The 13,113-nt window shown below is 37.6% G+C and overlaps 1 protein-coding gene across 2 annotated transcripts in view; it reads right to left on the reverse strand.

Moving 5' to 3' along the window:
- The window catches only part of LOC147215183 (disks large homolog 5-like), a 31,748-nt gene that overhangs the window by 2,980 nt on the left and 15,655 nt on the right, over window positions 1-13,113 (reverse strand). For both annotated transcript variants that reach the window (XM_086139868.1, XM_086139869.1), the window contains exons 14-31: window positions 12,949-13,052; window positions 12,092-12,184; window positions 10,780-11,754; window positions 9,888-10,011; window positions 9,656-9,797; window positions 8,633-8,754; window positions 8,066-8,149; window positions 7,814-7,973; window positions 6,834-6,996; window positions 6,614-6,747; window positions 6,022-6,177; window positions 5,686-5,869; window positions 5,087-5,235; window positions 4,592-4,762; window positions 4,246-4,442; window positions 3,720-3,863; window positions 3,346-3,473; window positions 2,042-2,151 (exon numbers count right to left, since the gene is read on the reverse strand). In XM_086139868.1, coding sequence (XP_085995994.1) covers window positions 2,042-2,151; window positions 3,346-3,473; window positions 3,720-3,863; window positions 4,246-4,442; window positions 4,592-4,762; window positions 5,087-5,235; window positions 5,686-5,869; window positions 6,022-6,177; window positions 6,614-6,747; window positions 6,834-6,996; window positions 7,814-7,973; window positions 8,066-8,149; window positions 8,633-8,754; window positions 9,656-9,797; window positions 9,888-10,011; window positions 10,780-11,754; window positions 12,092-12,184; window positions 12,949-13,052 — 3,340 coding nt within the window. The remainder of the gene's footprint in view (window positions 1-2,041; window positions 2,152-3,345; window positions 3,474-3,719; window positions 3,864-4,245; window positions 4,443-4,591; window positions 4,763-5,086; window positions 5,236-5,685; window positions 5,870-6,021; window positions 6,178-6,613; window positions 6,748-6,833; window positions 6,997-7,813; window positions 7,974-8,065; window positions 8,150-8,632; window positions 8,755-9,655; window positions 9,798-9,887; window positions 10,012-10,779; window positions 11,755-12,091; window positions 12,185-12,948; window positions 13,053-13,113) is intronic.

Consider the following 13,113-nt stretch of genomic DNA (forward strand, 5'->3'; position numbering starts at 1 on the left):
GATTTGGATGACTTGACTGTTTCCATTCTTGCAACTGATGAGTTCTGCTATTTTTATTACATTAACTTAATCTTATTCTTATAATCTTATATAATTTCATTCATAACTTTATTATTTATCATATAAATATCTGACTCCACTTAATTTCTGTTGTGGGTCTACAATATTACATCTAATATCCAGCTGTTTAATGATAGATCCGTCAATCACTTTCAGACAAACGACAGTGGACATTTACGAGCCACGCAGGGATCACGTAGTCATTCATTGTACTTGTGTTCATAATGGTTGGATTAAATTCATGTACATTGAAATATTACATAGGACTATGATATGTTTTTTTAATCTGTAGATGTGCCGCAGTAACTGATGCTATATTCCCATGGTTTTGGCAGCAGACTCTGCTACAGGCTCTGCATGTATTTGGTTAACCACGTGAATTGTTACTGACGGTGAACAGTGTTATGATCCTTGAAATTTTTGCACACAATGGTAGCTTTGTCTATGACTGGGTAAAGCCGCCAAAGATTCTGTTTTAAACAGTAAATTGTCAATCGAGTAAACAAATCTAAGTTCTATCTCCCTATAAGGCAGTATAAACCTACACTATGCAACACATCATGGCCTTACACATTTTCACTGAATCACTATTTAAATGTAACAACCAGAAAATGAAACAAAAAATAGAAAACCCAAAAAAGGGAAAGAAAAAAAAAGAAAATTACTAAATAAATTCATTAAGATGCCATAAAAGAACATTCTGAAACTTGGCAAAGGGAAAAAATGATTTTGAAACTGCTACAATCGCAAGAATGATATATTTATTCCATTTTTTCTGCATTTCTTTTCAGTCTTCATTTCATATTAAAACTGTTGTAAAACTACAAACGTTGCCTAATGTGTTGAAACAGAACTGTGAGTGGACTGCTTCATTACAACACAAAACTACAGACACTCCAAATGAATCACAACTGAGATGATGTAAAATCAGTCTACTGCAAACCTCTCTACCACATTAGACTTTGTAATGTGACAGCTCACCTTGGCATTCAATCAGTTACAGCTCCTGGAATAATCTAGAATCACATCACATTCCTTCCTGGCACTCTGGATTAATATTCAAACATCAAAATAGTAGTTTGCTAGTGCCTCATAGAGGATATAAAGTCTTGAAAATGGTTGAATATCTATCTATCATTTGTTGCAGCAGTCATGCAGTGGCAGGTGGGGGCAGCGCTGGTTTTAGCCACCCACGCCATGATGCTGTGTTACAGGCCAGGCAAGCTTTCCCTGGACAGCTGGCACTCAGCTGATGAAAGGCAAGGCTTAGAAGGAATCAATCTCCAGCATGTTTGCCAGCTGCAGTATTTCAGGCATGTGTGGGCGTGGGTATGCATGTGTGGTTGAGCACGCCTGTTTCTGCCAGACCTGAGTGAGTCTCGGGGTTCAGCAAAGTTAATCTTCCCCATGCGATTACAAATGAAAAAGCGGAGGGAACTCGGAGATACCACAATCATCCCGTCAAAGCTGTGGCAGGTGGTGGAACAGAGCATGCTTTATAACCTAATGACATTGTGATCAAATCCAGTTAATCAATTAGTTTTTGTCAGGCCTGCAGCATGAATGATTATGAAAGCTGTATTTTTTTTCCAAAGTGTCAACTTTGTCAGGAGAACATTAAAATGTATTTGCTGAAATGAAGTTCCAGTGAAATTATGTGGATGGGGAACTGGTAAAATAGGTTTTGTTCCATAATAAGGAATTGTGAATTTTTCTTGCATGTATCCAAATAAAAACAATCCTCTGCATCTAGTTTACATATTTATTAATTATTTGAGATTAACTTAAATGTCTTACTTTGATGCTAATTGCATGAGAAATTGGACAAGTGACAAAAAATTTCAGTCCATACGTCTACAAAATTTTAATTTAGAATACTATTCAGGTGAACAGCAGCATTTAAACAAATTAAACAGACACAAATATAACATGTTCTCATGTAAGATAGATGTATTGATTTAAAAAGGTACGGGGTACTCACTTTATCTGCTTGGCGTTTTTGTAGCAAATGAATATGACGATTGGATAAATGTGAACACTGTGAAGGCGTTCAATGGCGTGGGGAGCAATATCAAGTAAACAGTGACAGTCCTATGAGAGAAAGGAATAGCAAAACAGCCTGAGAAAATGGATCAAAGAAAAAGAAAATCACTAGAACTACAACTTTCTGTCGAATGATTCTCTATACTTTAACTAATATATACCTGGAATTTATGCTGGTGGACAAAAGTCAAGCACATACTTTTCCTTGCATAAGGTAAGAGATGAAATTGTATTGTAATTCGCAAGCAGTGACCAACAGCAATGCTATCTCATTTGAGTAGTAAAATGTTTAATATACTAAACTATTCTACCAGTTATTTACAGAGTTTAATTCAAATGGAGACGTGCCCGCAGTTCCTTAACAGAGACCATATTAACTGGTTGCATTTAATGTTAACAAGTCATAGTGTAGCCTGACTTCTCAGTAGTTACTTTAGTACAGTACAGGGAATAGAAAATAGAATCGGCAGCCTAGCACCATCAAAAGTCATCAAATGCACATCTGATAAACTCAATAACACTTATGTACGTGCTGTGACTCATGCCATGTGTTATAAAATAATATTAAATTATAAAAAGGCACTAGAATTTTCCCAGCAATGACAGTCAGAATCGGCTTACTCTAAAAACCTGCAGTATGCAGTGACTAAACCATCTGCCTCATTCTGTAGAGGCATGTAAGAAATGCCATCTTAGCAAGGAATTAAATTGATATGAATCCAATCAAAACTCTATCATGATGCTGATTACAATTAAATATGCCTTTGTGCTTTGACTCATCAATAATCGAGACCATAAGTTAATAAAAATAGGGAACACAAATGTGCAGTTTGACGGATGTCTTATGTTCACATCGAGCAAGAGTGATATTTACTCTGCTTGATTCATGGACACCACATACAGGAAAAAGAAATCTGAAAACAAATGTGCAACAATTACAGAATATATATCTTTCAAAGGTTGTAAAAACATCACTGCATGAACATTCAATTGAAACATTTTCTTCTCCCCTCCTTCATTCATCATCTATTACCACTTATCCTACACACAGGATCTGGAGACCCTTCAGTCATACTTCCTCATGCTTTTAGACTGAAGGGCGGGGTATTAACATCTACTTGCTGCCACAATGTTATATACCGGTACTTTTTTTTTTGAAGTATAAAAACATAAAACACATGATGTTGTGCATCCTTAAATAGCTTTTGTACAAGACACAATGTGATTGTAAAACAAAAGTACCTTTTCTGTGATTTCTCTTATGGAAGCCACTGTCGTCACATCAAAATGTCCACTGCGTCGTTTGAAATCAATGAAGACACAATCCTTCACTCCTCGCTCAATTGCTTGCTGAGATGCCTTCATAATCTCTATTCAAAAAAAAGAAAAAAAAGGTTACTTCATGTTGTGGTCATGTTGATGACAACTATCTTTCCTAAACCTCATCAGAAACAAGCATGTTTTGTATAAAAAGGGTCTTTAAGTAAAGTTGATCTAGAAATCTGACTCTTTACCAAAATTTAGATTTTCAAATTTTCATTTGAAAACATTTGCAAACTTTTTAACAAAATTATGAAATAAGAACTACAGTCATTTTAATTAGTGTCAAAGCTCACCAGGCAGACAGCGACAGAACTTGGCAGGATTCTCTGTCACCAACATGTCTTTACAGGCTTCCACTAATGGACCCAAGATCAACACTGGTCTGGGAGATAAGCACTCCACCTTCTGAACCTGCTGGTACATAAGACTCACTCCATCTAGGCAGGGAATACAATTTCGGTTCATTAGAAAATAAAGAAACCAGCTGAAATAGAACTCAATATACTACCAAGTTTAGTGTTACAGATCAGAACAAATCAAAACCCATACACCCAACCCTACACATTTTCTGCAACATTTTAAATTATGTCAGTGAATTCAGCCTGATATTGGTGGTCAGTTAGGTGAAGTTCATGGTTTGCACTATGCTCCTCTACTCTTTACTAGATCAAATATATGCTCTTGGAAATTTCCTTTTCACTTGGAAATAGAGTCGTCCTTCCAAGTCATGACCATGTTTGGTCAAGAAGCCAATAATGTTCCATTCCTTGGTATTTTGCATGTCTTTTGTATTCTTGTACACCACTGATGATGCCTCACCTTCTGTAAATGGTAAAGAATCCATACTAATGGCATCCAGTGCCATCATGTCCTTCCCATCTTTAGATGTGCTGCGCTTGTGCTTCAACCTCCGACGAAAGAAAGATCTCCGAGCAGCTGCAGAGAGATTCTTGCTTGTGCCATTGTCATCTTTTGCATCACCCATGCCATGTTTCCTGCAAAACTCCTGGTCCATCCTAAGGAGACATTGAAGTTGGTTCAAATGAATTCCCAAGCAAAGTTCCTCTAAAGCTAGAATATAAAATAGCTCATCAAGATTCATAAACACAACCTGGGAGAAGCTACAAAATTAGTTCAAGTGTCTAAAATTATGGGTTGGACTTACATGCATTTACTTGGAATCTGCCCTTTACCCAACTTCTGTGCTGTCTCATCCAGTTGCCACGCCAGCCAGAAGCCAAAATTGCCATTGGGTAGTGTATCTTCAACATATAGGATGTCATCTTTCTTAAAGCTGAGTTCCTGTTCTACATCTGCAACCCGATCATAAAGTGCTCTGCCAAAAAAAAAAAAAACAACATTAAGACCATTTTGTTAATTTAACCTTTGAGCAGTGAATACTTTTTAATCCTCAGTTTTTCTCTCATTCACATTTTTACACAGCTATATTGTCAATCAGCAAGACATTATTTGCCAGGGATTGTAAGGATACCCTTTTGAGACAATTACAAACAGTTACACGTTAAAAAAAATAAGCTAGCTTTAGCTTACTATACCTAAATCAGGGCAATTAACTTGAAAGTTCTTAGCTATATTGTATCTTACATTATGAAAACTAATGTGAAACAACAGAATCAGTGCTGAAGTTTACTTGTCCTACCTTACGAAGAATCCATCTCCTGGTAACTCCTTGATCACAGTGAATTCATCAACACAGTTCTGTACCTTGAATGTTAGTGATTCAGCTGGTTTCAACATTTCCAGGTAGGCCTCTTCTTTAGTTTTGTTCTTCATACTGATTCCATTGTACTGTTGGAAAATATAAAAAAAAAAAATTAAAATAAAAAGCATCGCGAGCTAAACCTCCATTGAAGAATCATTCATCATTTTCTGTACAAGAAAGGCTCAAAAAAATTAAAACTGTCAGGAAACACAAGCAAAACATAAACAGGACTGTCTCAGAAAATTAGAATATTGTGATAAAGTTCTTTATCTTCTGTAATGTGATTACAAAAACAGAAATGTCATACATTCTGGATTCATTACAAATCAACTGAAATATCGCAAGCCTTTTATTATTTCAATATTACTGATTATGGCTTACCTCTTAAGAAAACTCAAAAATCCTATCTCAAAATATTAGAATATCATGAAAAAGTAATTTCTGTTTTTTTAATTGCATTACAGAAGATAAAGAACTTTATCACAATATTCTAATTTTCTGAGACAGTCCTGTATAAACACTTCCCCTGTCGTTACCTCTAATATTAGGTCTCCAGGAAGAAGCCCATGTGAACATTTAGCAGGGCTGTCATCATCCAAACTCGCCACAAAAATACCATGAAGGTTTCCTCCACAGAGCTGAACTCCCAGCTCCACCTGGATCCTCTTCAGCCTTACCAGTCGTGGTTCCGCAGTCCGGCACAAATTTAAACCAGGAAGCCTGGGGGGAAAATAAATCAATCAATCCACACACTGTGTACTTACAGCATCTTCATTTCACAACAGCCGTAGTATCGAATATGTATCCCAGAAAAGGACATGATTTGATGAGGAACCTAATAAGATACTTCAAATGTCCCAGTTCGGACCTACCGAAATGAACTGTGTGGGCTGGTTGCAGGTGTTGTCTGGTCTGAAGTTGGTGTCATGGTTCCCTCATCTTGCTCACTGACGATGGAGTGATTATCAGGAGTGGTGGTTCCACTATCTTGTGGAGTGGGTAGGTTGCTGATAGACTCCATTTGAGAGCTGAGTAAAATAAAGTGGAGGCTTTTTTTGCTCTTCAGCTTTCAAACTGACTTCAGATGTGAAGATACTAATCAATGCAGGATAAATGTTTGAGAATGGTTTAATTTTGCAGAAAATCCTAACCATTTTGTTTAGCACTTTCTTTGTTATGCTTTGCATAACTTGTTACATAATCTACCCTTGTACTGTCCAACGTGTTTTAGGAGTGGCAGTATATTCAAATGAAACTGTTTGTACATAGTGGATTGTTCTTTATAGTAATAAAACAGATGTTTAAAAATTAACCACAGTTTCAACCACTGTATTAATTCTCCCTCTGTGACCGTGAAAAGTAGTACAGCTGGCAAAGCACTTCCAAATTTCTTGAGCATAATGGCTCAGTTTGGTGTGCTAAAGGTTATGACATCAATTTGTCTTAGTTTTGTTGTAGCCTTACCCTGAAAGGGAATGGTTGCCAAGTTGAAACATGTGTGGATTATACTGAGCCAAAAGGGTGACAGTGTCACATTGCTGACCAATGACCAGTCGCGCCTGTTGCTCATTAGCATTTCGAAGGTTGATTCCATTGAACTATAAGAAACAAGGATTCATTAGGAACGGAAAGAAAGCTCGGGGAAACAATGGATGTTTTATAAGAAGTATATTTACAACTTTACCTCCAGAAGTTGGTCTCCATATTCTAAGTGAGCTTGGTGGGCAATGCTACCTGCTGTCACTTTGGACACAAACACGCCCCCATTCTCTCCACTCACAATGGATATCCCAAGAGGCTCTGCACCTTTCTGTACAGTCACACTGCGTGGCTCCTCCAAATACGGCCTTTGGGAGGAAGGAATATTCACAACTGTGATGTTCTGATTTTGATGGAAAATCTTTAAAACATTATTCATGGACAACGTTTTTAAGAACAAGTTAAAAATAGTTGCTAAAATGTCCCAATAACATCATGCAGAAAATTAAGACTAATACATCAGTTTGTAACACGGGGTCAAGGTCATGCAGTCATTCAAGATTCAATTCAAGTAAGAGGCATAGCAAGTGTGATGACTAATACTGGCATTCATTATCAGGGTAGCGCAATTTATATGAAAATCAAGCATTCCAATATAAAATACTGACAACATCAGCACGGATACATAGAGAAGTCCTCAGTTCCATGCTTCAAAAATGTACAAGGTACATATTCACACACACACACAGACACACACACACAAACAAACACACACATACCTTGTATATTACTATCATGTATATTATATCTATAGTACATGTAGCACAGGGCAAACCTCAAGCTTTTTAAGGAGAGGAACTTGGGCTTGGCTGCCACTAGAAGTCTGACAGGAATTTTATAAAAAACAAATTTCAGAAGATTTAAAGAGCCAAGAAGAGAGTTATCACACATACTGGAACAGGATGATTTCAATTCGTAATGACCAGCAGCAAAGAGTCACTCGAGGAAAATTATAGATGGTGCATCATCATTTTAATTGAATTAGAAGGAAGCTCACAGCTTTGTTTGCAATTGTACAAGCACTTAATCATAATGAAACAGACCACGGTACAGAAAAATGGTAGCATGTATGTCATGTACTGGTGATAGATAGGAGTATAATGACCCAAGCAAGGGCTGGCCTACCCATCCCTCCGCCTGTCACCAAGTGGGGCAGGGCTGACTGATATCCTGAGCTGAGTCGAGATGGTACTTGTTGATTGGCTGCTGGTGAAAGACGACGTCTCCAGGTGGATAGGGGACATTGGGGGTGTTGGGCTGCTACACTCTGAATAGGAGAGGGAACCTCAAGTGGAGAGGGAGGTACAGGAAGATATGAAAAGTTTTTCAACTGTGGTGTCTGCAATCACACTATGTAACTATAAACATTATTAATACCTTTGTCAGAACCTGCTGAGCATGGGTAACGAATTGGGCGGATCTTGATGCGCTCAGCCCTAAATTGTAAAGTACTCGGAGAACCTAGAGCCATCAATGACAGAGAAACATTTAGAGGGGTCAGTTTATCCTTAATATATATTCCCATAAATATCAATCAGATCTATGGCTTTCTTCAGAAAAAAAAAAACACACATCTGTTAATATTGTTGATAAACTCCTTTTGTAAGCAGAATTACTGGCTGCTCGTTTAATTTCAGTGTAAATGAGGACAATCTTTCTTTTCCTGATAAAAAAACAGCAAAATAGATTATACTATCTCTCATCTTGTAATTTTTGGTGAGTGATGAACAATTACACATTCAAAGAGAAGATCATGTGCTATTTTAGGACAAAAAGGATGCTGGCTTCAGGGAAGACAGCACTCTGCTACACAGCATATGAAATATGAAAAAGCAACCTTAAAAAGCCCCTCACAACATCAACACTTGTTTTTGGTCTATCCTTCACCCCTTTTTCAGGAAACAATACATCTAGATATCGACTTGAAAATAGAACTCCTCTTACCCAGCCTTGCATTGGGGGGCAGGGAGCTGGTGCTGTGTGGTGGTTGGCTGCAGTTTGTCTCAGCCAAGTCTCCAGAGTGCTTGTGGCTGAGGTCCAGACTGAGGCGACCTTGATGCTGGGGGCTATAAGTAGAAAAAAGAAATCTCATAATGTCCCCCGACACTCAATTATTCATTATAGAACAAGATAGAAATCGCTTCACGCCATCTGCTTGTGAGATCTGAAGAAGGGTAAACAATTTTGCTTATAAATAGGACATAATTCCACACAGTCTTTATGAACAGGGATTACATAAGGTAAGGCTTCTTATCGATTGATCAAAAATAAGGCCTATATGAAAGTTAATATGATACAAAGATAGCTTGTTATGGATCATCAACATCCAAAAATTTGTTATATTCTGTCAAAAATAAATCTAAAAAACCTGGAAGAAAAAAAAACATCAATAAACATTTTAATTAAGAACTACCAGTACCATTGTTTGGGGATTTTCACCATCTGAAGCTGTTAACAGAGCCGTTTATGATATGATAAATGCTGTGTACACTGTACTTTTGTCAAGCAACCTGTAAGAATTTTATCAGGAGTACCATGGCCTACCGTAAAATTCAACAAATGTGTCATGAATTTGAATACTTATACAGTCTGCAGTTGGGTTGATGAATTTTAGCCACACCAATTTTAATGACATCTTAATCCCACAAATATCCTACAAACTTTCAAAAGTCAAATAATATACTGGCGTGTCTTAAAAGTGAAGCCTGCAAAATAACAGATTTATGAAAGAAGCTTACTACTTAAAGAAATGACCAATTAAAGAAAATCAATAGAAAATGAAGATCAAGTGAAGATAATGGATCAGGTTCACTTGCTGTGTCCTGTGCAATAAAATGGAGTAAACAGGACAAATAAGTCAGTTCCAAAAAGGTGTTTTCATTATTGACATCATTGAAACACTTAAATCTCATATATTTGTGATTTTTTTTTTCCCAAGCACTTGAAAAGGTTGACAGATTTAACTACCTTGTGTGTGAATGTGAGTAGACACTTGAGCTCGTGGGTGTAGGACAGTTGTTCTGGATCTCATGGCTCCATGCTGTGTAGACTGGATTTCTCATCACAGCTGTCATAGCAGGGCATGGAGCTAAACCTCGTTGTGCCGGATCTGAAAGAACATTAACAAAATGAAAAGACTGACCGATCCTGGCTCTAAAATTAGAATAGATCACAACAGGTGGTAATGCTGGTGACTTACGTGCAGTATTGCTGCTGTAGCTAGGAGGTGCAAAGGGCATGCTGTACCTATTTGTCCGCATTGGAGAAAATCGTAACATATCCATGGGCTCTGGGGAACTCTCATCATTCGAGAAACTCTGTACCTGCAAGAAACAATCAATAATCTGAATAAGAAATGGTATGAGACTAAAAAGTGTTGCACTATAGTTATATAGTGGAAATTTATATGTGTATGTATAGTTATATGTATAGTAATTCATTTCTTAAAAAAAATGCAATCACCAGTTTCAAGTCTTACATATGACCAAGTGCTCTGTTTTGTCTTACCAGTAGTCCACAAACTAATCACACATTCAAAGTTCAATCCCTCCTGAATGTTATTGTTACTGAACTTAAGACAGTTTCAATACAAGCCCAGCAGGTATGACTGACATCTAAAATGTTTACACAATGTGTTCCACACTCAATAAGTACTAGATTTTCACTTATATCTATTTATTAAATTAAATCTAATAACTTCTGCTTTTTGCTAAGTGTGACAATAGGCATGTGTCTCCTAAAAGAAACCAGTGGATTATTTGACAAATTTACATTCCTAAAAATTATTCAGAATGACCCAGTTCTTTAAAAGGTGCTATAATTTGAACATTTATATAATAATCTATCTGTTTTGAGGTGTTCTTTTTGATCATTTCAATTCAAAACCATTTCTATGACAATTTGCTACTCCCTCAATTTCCACGACATGAAGTTGTTTAATTATCAGTGTTTTTACCAGAATTTGAGGGATCAAACATGTGGATGTTCAGATAAGATTTGGGAAATTTAGAAGACTTTATTTAACATTTTACTTTAATTTGATACACAGAAGAACAGAAATGTAACAGTTCAGGTACTGCTATCACAATTACCTGCATGGGAACAGGAATGTGTAATGGAGTCACATTTCGCCGCAGTGCAGGTGCAGATTTTGGACGGTATCGTCTTTTACCCCGTTCCTCTGTGTTGTGTCGAGCGCCGTCTTTTTCAGCGAGTTGTTTTTTTGTAATAGTCTTTGACTCTGCTGGCAAAGTACCAGTGAGGTAACGCTGATTCCCTGTCTCTCCATCAGTTAGTGGGTTTGTAGCTTGGGCTTGTGAGACTGGTAGAGTGCTGGAGGTGATGGTGGAGTCTGATGCCGAGCTATTCTGCTGACAATGTTTGAACCTGAACGAGTCACTTCTCGCTGGAGGGGTTGGAGGTGTAGATTCAGATATTGAGCTCTGTGGGGAGTGTTTAGGCAACTGGGAAAGAGACATGTAGTCAAGTTTTGAAGCAGCCTCAGGTCTCCGGAAAGTATTTGTGTCAAAGATGGATTTCCTTTGTTTGGACTTTTTGAAGATGGAGAGCTGGGCAAACTCTGGAGCAGAAGCTGCAACTATGACTTTTGGCCACGTGCCTCCACCAGGCTTCACGGGTGAACTCTGTGCTCTGTCTACAGCAGTCTGATGAGAGCTGAAATCAGAGAGCACTGGGGCAAAGGTGAGAGGGTGACGATGTAACTCTTGCCTCCCATAGCAAAACTCAGGTTGGGGCTCTGGGGGACTGTGGGAGGGGGAAGAGGTTCCTTGGCAAGAAAGTGAGCGGGAGTGTAAGGAATTATTGGAAAAAGGCTTGTGGTGACGATGACAGCTACTGTCCAAGCAGTCACTCTTGCAATCATCATCCCTGCCCTGCAGGTCACAGATGCAAGTGTCTGTTTGTGTGGAGCAATTGTGTTTAGAACAGATGTGCTTGGAATTCCTGCAGTTTCTGGAGAGGATCTCACAGGACTGGAGCTGAGACACCTTCTCTGGCTCCCTCAAGCTCTCAGGTAAACTCTGGCCAGAGCAGCTATGTGGGAAGAACTGTTGACAGGCAATGGTGATTAACACTTTTCCTTTTTGTAAAAGTCATGACAAAGATAAACAGAAGATTGGATGAAGAGTTGAGATTCAAAGGCCACCATAAGAGAATTAGTGATAAAGTTACAAGTTACAAGAATTTCTACTTTCACATAGAAAGTTTAAATGAAGATCTGGTACGGGATTACCGGTAATTAAACTGAATTGCTCAGAATCATGCTTATTTAACCAAGGAATTTTAAAAAAAGAGATGTTTTAAATTTGATAAAAACTCTGTCATGTTGGCACTGGAATCCAGTTATCACTCTGTACAGGTAGTTTTTAAATGTGAACCGCTCACCTTCATAAGTGTGATGCACAATGAATCGCGACAACTCCTCAACAGAGCTTCACATTCAGAGAGTGACTTGTTTTCAAGTGTGATGCCATTGATCTATAGTTGCCCAAAAAGAGAAAAAATGTCTTTCTCGACAGACACACTCATTTTTTAATTTATCATAGTGAAAACGTTTACTTGCATTTAACATGAATATCAATAAAATAGAATATCACCTCAAACATATCTTGTAAAATTAAAAATTAATCTTAAAATTAGGCCCAAGCACAATTTTTTCACTGCTGATTTCAACTTCATAAATGTCCTAATAATAAAGAACAAACATGCATGCAAGCTTGCGCACATGCACACACACCTCCATATCCTCCACATTAGTTAGAAATGGGCCATTTACAGCTGAAGTCTTTTCATATAATTTTTCAAGAGGACTTCTGGATATTCATGAAATATTTTTCACTAATGTGTTTGACTTTTTTATGAAATACAATTTATCCGGTGTTTAAGTATTGTGTCTTGCTGTCCTTCTATGAGTCAAAGGAGCCTATTCTAGTTGTCCTGCATTTGAGAACAACCTTGGATGATTGGGTTTCCAAGAAAATACTCACAAAAAAATCTGAATTCAAAATAATGCCATACCAAATTTATTCTGGCCCATGCAGATTGATGCAGATGCTCTTTTTGATGGTGAAGGTATGGCATTTTTGAGGCCCTTATAGAATCAAAATCTTTGCTTAAAAAAAAAGTATACGCTGCAAAAGTATTACCAATCAGTGTTTGAAAACACAATAGCATATTTCAGAAGGCCTGAAGGTAGTGTTACTTTCAAAGTACTTTGAATATGAGCCTTCCAGAATACTCACAGCCAACAGTCTATCCCCAACAGTAAGAGCATTGTCGCAGACAGCTGGACTGCCAGGAGACAATGTGGCAACAAACACTCCATTTTCCAGGCCTATGCCACAGTCTGGGTAGTGAGAAAGAAAAAGAAAAGGAAAGTATCTTAAATTACCTAGAAAGATTTAAAA

This window comes from Fistularia commersonii, chromosome 32 (assembly GCF_037954325.1).
Source record: "Fistularia commersonii isolate RoL2024-O1a breed Wild chromosome 32, RoL_Fcom_v1.0, whole genome shotgun sequence".
In the NCBI taxonomy this organism is placed as follows: domain Eukaryota; kingdom Metazoa; phylum Chordata; class Actinopteri; order Syngnathiformes; family Fistulariidae; genus Fistularia; species Fistularia commersonii.